The following is a 5643-nucleotide window of genomic DNA, read 5'->3' on the forward strand; positions in this document are numbered from 1 at the left end:
CTGGATGACCTCGAACTGATGTGGCACGGTAATCTGTCAGGGCTGGGCCTCGATAAGCGGCGATGCTGGCGTCTTCCGTGCCCTCGCAGCCAGTCAGCCAGAGTCCCGCAACATTACCGTCCCCCCCTTGGGCAATGTTTTATTTATCGCGGAAGGTTGATCGCGGAGGAACGTCATCGGCCATCACGGAGTGTTTGTTGCACGATCGGTGGCACGATGCGGGCCTCATTCGAGCGCCATTGTAACCGCGCGTTTCTAACGGACTCTGTCACTCGCCACCCGCCCGATGTCCCCGTGATCTTTCGCGACGTCTTCGTGCAAGGCATTTAATTTTCGTAATGTATGCTCTCGGTGTGTACGCTCCCCGTTAACCTCCCCTCTCCAGCGTTGGGTCGAGCGGATCGAGCCTTTCATTCGATTCGCTGTGATATGGAATGGAGTCGTACCGGGTGGTGCGGTGGGATCGCGCGGCATTAGCGTGAATAGATTTATCTGTCACTATACGCACCTAATGCCAGCAAAGGTTGGAGGTGGCACCGGGCATTATGGACACCTTATTTATTCATTGAGGAGTCAACTCCTATCGAGAGAATGTTACTTGGAGAGCGAGAGAAGGCATTCGCAATGATTGTCGCAGGCGTCAGGGCTGCTGATTGGGTGTGACTGCGCACCTTTCGGAGTTGGAATCGCTCGCTGGCGCATGCTGGCGAAGGTCTGGGAGTGGCACTCCACCAGTGATTGAGCCGCGGCCAGCTCTGCAGGGTACAAATTTATCAAATAATCAAAGTTCGCCCCCAAAAGAAGCACGCACGGTGGCGCGCTCGGTTGGCAAATTGTGCCGGCATGTCATGCCATTCGATGTGGCCAACGCGGACGGTGGCTCGCGGGGTGTCCACGTGCAGACTTTGATCTTACCAAATCTACCGAATCATCCCGCTCTCGACGTCATCTGTGTCTGCACAGCACGTCACAGTGCGTCTGCGTGCGAGACGACGACGCCGACGACAACGAAGACAATATTCCAGAAGACCACTTCAAAACCGAATCTCTCCTGCTGATGTCAGCAGCCACCGTTTGTAGTTGAACTTTGGACGAACAATCTAGATGCTTTTTTTGTGCGCTGCTGTGGTGTTGTTGTGGCCAGGGCACTTCCTGTCTGTTGGTGACATTTGTAGTATTTGCGGTTCAAAAACGAGAGTGCAAATAGGAGTCGAGGTGCTGGTCGAGAGAGCTCCAGAATGGATGCCGAACCGGATGCATTACGCATTACCGGATGCGGCACCATATCGGGCAGTATCTTCGATAAAACGGGAGTAATAGTAAGCACACAGAAAACCCTTGTAGTGGACTGTGGTGGCGGTATGTTGAGATTGTTGTGTTGCTCTGAACAAACATTTTTGTCCAGAACGAGATGTCGACCGCAGGGTTTGCGCGTGGTGCAAATGCAAACCGGTTGTACCGGCGATCTACGCTATAAATTATTTGATTTAAAGAGCGCCAGGTTGCTCGCCATTGGTCTATTGGAAACCAGAAGCATTGATTGCGAATTATTCAATTAAGAGATTTATTTGCTCAACCTTCAGTAGCGTGTACTATATTTTGTACGGAGCTAGACGATATTCCGATCACGGCAGGATATTTATGGAGTTGACTAATTTAAATGAGGTAGTGGTAGATAGTTTTCTCTTTCTCTTCAGGTCAACATTTTAACGGTGTTCTTTTAAGTAGTGAAATACTTTTTATCTCATGTTAACCTGTGGTTTGCAGAATATGCAGATGCGAATGGCCATTTTAATCAAATAAAAGAATATGTGCGATTGGTCGCGTTTATCTAAAAATTTAAGTCAGCTTTCCAATATCTCTTAGGAAAAATTTACAGAAGTTGCCGAAGCAGATCGTCTGTGAGCACATACGAAAAGCAGCTAAAGAACCCCCGCACATCTAAACCGATGGTAGCTTAACGGAATCTGGTAACAAGGGAATGAGCGTACAAACTAGCAAGATGCGTCCACTAAGTGCCCAAAAAATGCTTCCGTCCCATTCTACGGTTTTTAACGGTATTTTTTAAACTTTTAAATTCAAACTAAACATGCTGCTATAAACAGCTCTACAGTGATGGTCGATGAATTATAAGCATTTCTCACTTGAGTTTGTTTTTGTTTTTTGTAAAACTCAGAAGAAGAAGAGAAGAAGAAGAAGAAGAAAGAACAAGTACAAGTTAAGTGATAGTTATTACTAAAATACCAGCCATGATCAAACAGCCGATACTAGCGGAGTTGCAGTACTTCGTGAATAGTGTAACGCTTCTGTACAAGGGAGTACCGGCCAAGGATACCGGTGCGCTGGTCAAGAGCGCGCTCCACCTGCTCGAGGATCTTCCTTCGACGCGCGATGCGGTGTTTGAGTATTTTACTCTTGTGTTTAACAACGCTGTTAAACATTATATGAACAATATTGAGGTAAACCACGAACTCGCACCCGGCACCGTGCATTCTCATCATTGGTCCTTTGTGATTTCCAGAAAAACCTGCACGATCCATCGGTTGATGATGACGCCGTGCAGGAGATACACGAAGCACTCGAGCGCCTTGTGACGAACGGGCCGGCGGCTTGGTCCCCGTTGATATCCTCCTGGTGCCTGAAGCTGTTGGGAGAGCTGTGCAAAAAGCACGGAAGACGGCGGCCACCCGATATCCGTGCGGCCTGTAACGTTTGGCTTGGTTGTACGGCCATCCGCAATCTTGTGATCGTTGGTGCGCTGTGCCTGGAGAAACTGACCGATGGGGAGGTGGACAGCTGTATCGGTGAACTGTTGAGCATCTACAGCACGCACTCACCATCCTTCGATTGGGTGGTGGCCCGCTTGGGAGGTTGCTTTCCGTTGAAAATGATCTCCAGTCTGCTGAACACCGGCGTGACCCGTTTCAACGGAGAGTATGATAACGCATCGGAGTCGGAGGTCGAAATATTGAGCTACCTCGGGATGGCACACGAGAACGATTTGCATTGTGCGCTCCGGGCGTCGCTGGAGAAGGAACCGATGGCCAAACTCACCGTACCGTATCTGTTGCTGTTGGCCAAATCCTCCGACACCATCTCGCAGGCCTTGGTGGCTGTGTTTTTGGATCTTTGTAAGTGTCTTGTGTTCCTGATAGTAGCATAATATTGATCTCTGTGTTTCTCTTCCTCTTCCTTCCAGACAAAGAAGACCGATTGGAGCAGGTGAATGTGAACCCGAAGCAGTGGCCCCTCAATTTCAGTCTCTCCTTCGTGCTGCACATGGTCGCTTCAATGTTGCAGAAGATCAAGAAACACTCGACCCACGTCACGCTGATACTGGCCAAGCTAGCGAGCAAGTACGGTTGGTGTCAGGAGCTGCTGGAGATGTTATTTGTCGAGCTTGAAACGCTGGTACTGGACAAACAGACGGCCCCACTGCTGGAGGATGTGTTCCGCGACAGTTCACGGGAAGCCCTGTGGCGAGGAAGCATCGCAGACGACGCATACCAACAGCAGGTGGCCGTTCGGTTAATACTGCTGGCCAGTTTCAAGTCACACTCACTGTTCCACCAATCGATCGTGTACCTGCTCGCGGTAAACGACGGTGAATCGTCCAGTCTCACCGATCGACCGCATCTGAACGCTCTGGCTCGGCTGCTAGGTGGCCCTCAGGGAACGCCCGAAGCTCCCAGACTTAAGCCGGCATTTGAAACGGCACTCGAGAAGATTCTGCTAGCTCCGCAAGCCCTCAGCGTCGGTTGGAACATTCTGCACAATCTGGTGGAGCTGCTCAAGCTGGAACGTTCGGCTCCGGCCAGTAGTCCACTGCGCAAGAGTAACTGTGCCGGAGCGCTACTCGAATTGCTCGATAAGGTACTGCGTGTTTGGGAAGCGTTCATGGCACAAGCAGGACCGGAAAACGTCCTCAATTCCAAACAAACGGAAAACGGTGATCACCGACCAGCAAATGGTACCAGCCACGGAGAAGTGGCGATCGAAGCGAAACGTATTAAACTGGAACCACAGGAGGAACGGATGGAAACGGATGAGCCGCCGGAAACGCACGCTGGAGCAGGTCGGGAACAGACAGCAGGGACGGTTGTGGGCGTGCACGATCTGATTCACGAATCCGTCCGTTTGATCGAGTGTTTGGACATTGGCCGCACGGCACCAATCGGTACGGCGCAAACACTCAAACTCTCCCAGCTGCTAGTGCGATACTTCTTCCTCTGTCTGCAACACTCCAGCACCGAGGGTGGCGCAAGTGGCCACTGTATTACGGAATCCTCGGAAGAACTACTGCAGCGCGTGTACACGTTACTATCGCGCCATTGTGGGCTACGGAAAGCGGCCAGAACAGCCGCTTTGCGTGAGCTGCTCGAAGGTTCGCTGTTCGTGTACGGAACCCTGTTCGGTTCACAGTCCGATACGCAGGTGTACCGCATCGAGGAACCGGACGATCTGCTGATGAAACTCAACCAAAAGCAGGGCATCGCACTGAATGCCGCCGGTGTGACTGTGTTGCATGCGGGGATTATCGGTCAAGGACCGAAGATACCGGGCCGTGGTGCGAATGGTCCCGAGACAACGATGCAGAACCGCCTGTTGAACGCGATCGTAGCATGCTGTCAGGACGTCAATGATCACCAGGCAACGATCGATGGGTTCAGCTACCTGTCGCTGCTGCTGGTGGAGCTCATTTCACCAGATGTCATGTACAATGGGCTACCGTGGCCAGAAGAGGAGTACGCCAAGGTGTCGATGGAGCGTGATCTGCAGATCAGACGCACCTTCCGTAACTCACCGATCCTGTGGTCGATACTGGGACTGATCGCGTGCTATCGGCCTTCGTTGTGCTACTGTTCGGTTCTGCTGCGTGCCCTATGCTCCTCTGCGCTGCACCAATGGCGTTCCAAGTCGGCGGAAACACTGAACGGACAGAAGACGGATCTGATGTACGTGACCACCAAGCTACTGGAGCTGATGGCACTGGCTCAGCTACTGCCACCACCGTTAAGCTATCTGCACATTGTGCTCGAGTACTTTGATGGACCAGAGGTAAGACACTTCTCGCTTCTCGCGACTTGTTAGTAACGGTAACTTTTCTTCCACCAGATTGCTTACGTTCTGAAGGAGTGTGTCTGGAACTACATGAAGGATCACGTTCCTTCGCCGGTGCTGTTTGTATGCGATCCGACGGGCTTTCACTGGCGCGATCCTCTCACCTCCCGGCCACCGCAACAGTACACCAATCCGCTGCGGAACACGATGCAAAAGAAAATGTCGAAGGTGGGCCATCTGTACTATCAGATGTTTGTCGGACCGGAACTTCGAAATCCCACGCCCACTATCGCCCAGCTGCCACAGCTGCCTGCTGTACATGCTGTTATCAACGGCAGTGATCAGGCGTCAGCAGGTCAGAAGGCACCACCACATACTGCCAATCATCAACAGCCTGTCGCACCGGGAGGAGGAACAGCCGGCAATGGGCAACAATCGGTACCGACCATCCATCTGATTGACTAACTCTTGGATTTTTTACTGTTACATTCTTGTACACTACGTCGCTATGGCAACAATGGTTCCGCCAGAGATTGATTTAAAGAGAAAAGAAAAAGAAAATGTTTCTACTAAAGTAATCCT

At 51.4% G+C, this 5643-nt stretch overlaps 1 protein-coding gene across 1 annotated transcript; it reads left to right on the forward strand.

Moving 5' to 3' along the window:
* Positions 1 to 2208: 2208 nt before the first annotated feature.
* Positions 2209 to 5629, forward strand: LOC126571359 (integrator complex subunit 5). The gene is made up of 4 exons (XM_050229810.1): positions 2209 to 2459; positions 2522 to 3131; positions 3200 to 5058; positions 5116 to 5629. Exons 1-4 carry the CDS (start codon positions 2250 to 2252, stop codon positions 5524 to 5526), a joined length of 3090 nt encoding a protein of 1029 aa, XP_050085767.1. The 5' UTR covers positions 2209 to 2249; the 3' UTR covers positions 5527 to 5629.
* The last annotated feature ends 14 nt before the right edge of the window (positions 5630 to 5643 follow it).

Source organism: Anopheles aquasalis, chromosome 2 (assembly GCF_943734665.1).
Source record: "Anopheles aquasalis chromosome 2, idAnoAquaMG_Q_19, whole genome shotgun sequence".
Taxonomy (NCBI): domain Eukaryota; kingdom Metazoa; phylum Arthropoda; class Insecta; order Diptera; family Culicidae; genus Anopheles; species Anopheles aquasalis.

Excerpts from the sequence above, each read along its gene's own strand:
- LOC126571359 (XM_050229810.1), top strand. The coding sequence starts at position 2,250 with ATGATCAAACAGCCGATACTAGCGGAGTTGCAGTACTTCGTGAATAGT. Across the intron at positions 3,132-3,199 it reads GGCTGTGTTTTTGGATCTTT|ACAAAGAAGACCGATTGGAG; the intron begins GTAAGTGTCTTG and ends TCTTCCTTCCAG. Across the intron at positions 5,059-5,115 it reads AGTACTTTGATGGACCAGAG|ATTGCTTACGTTCTGAAGGA; the intron begins GTAAGACACTTC and ends TTCTTCCACCAG.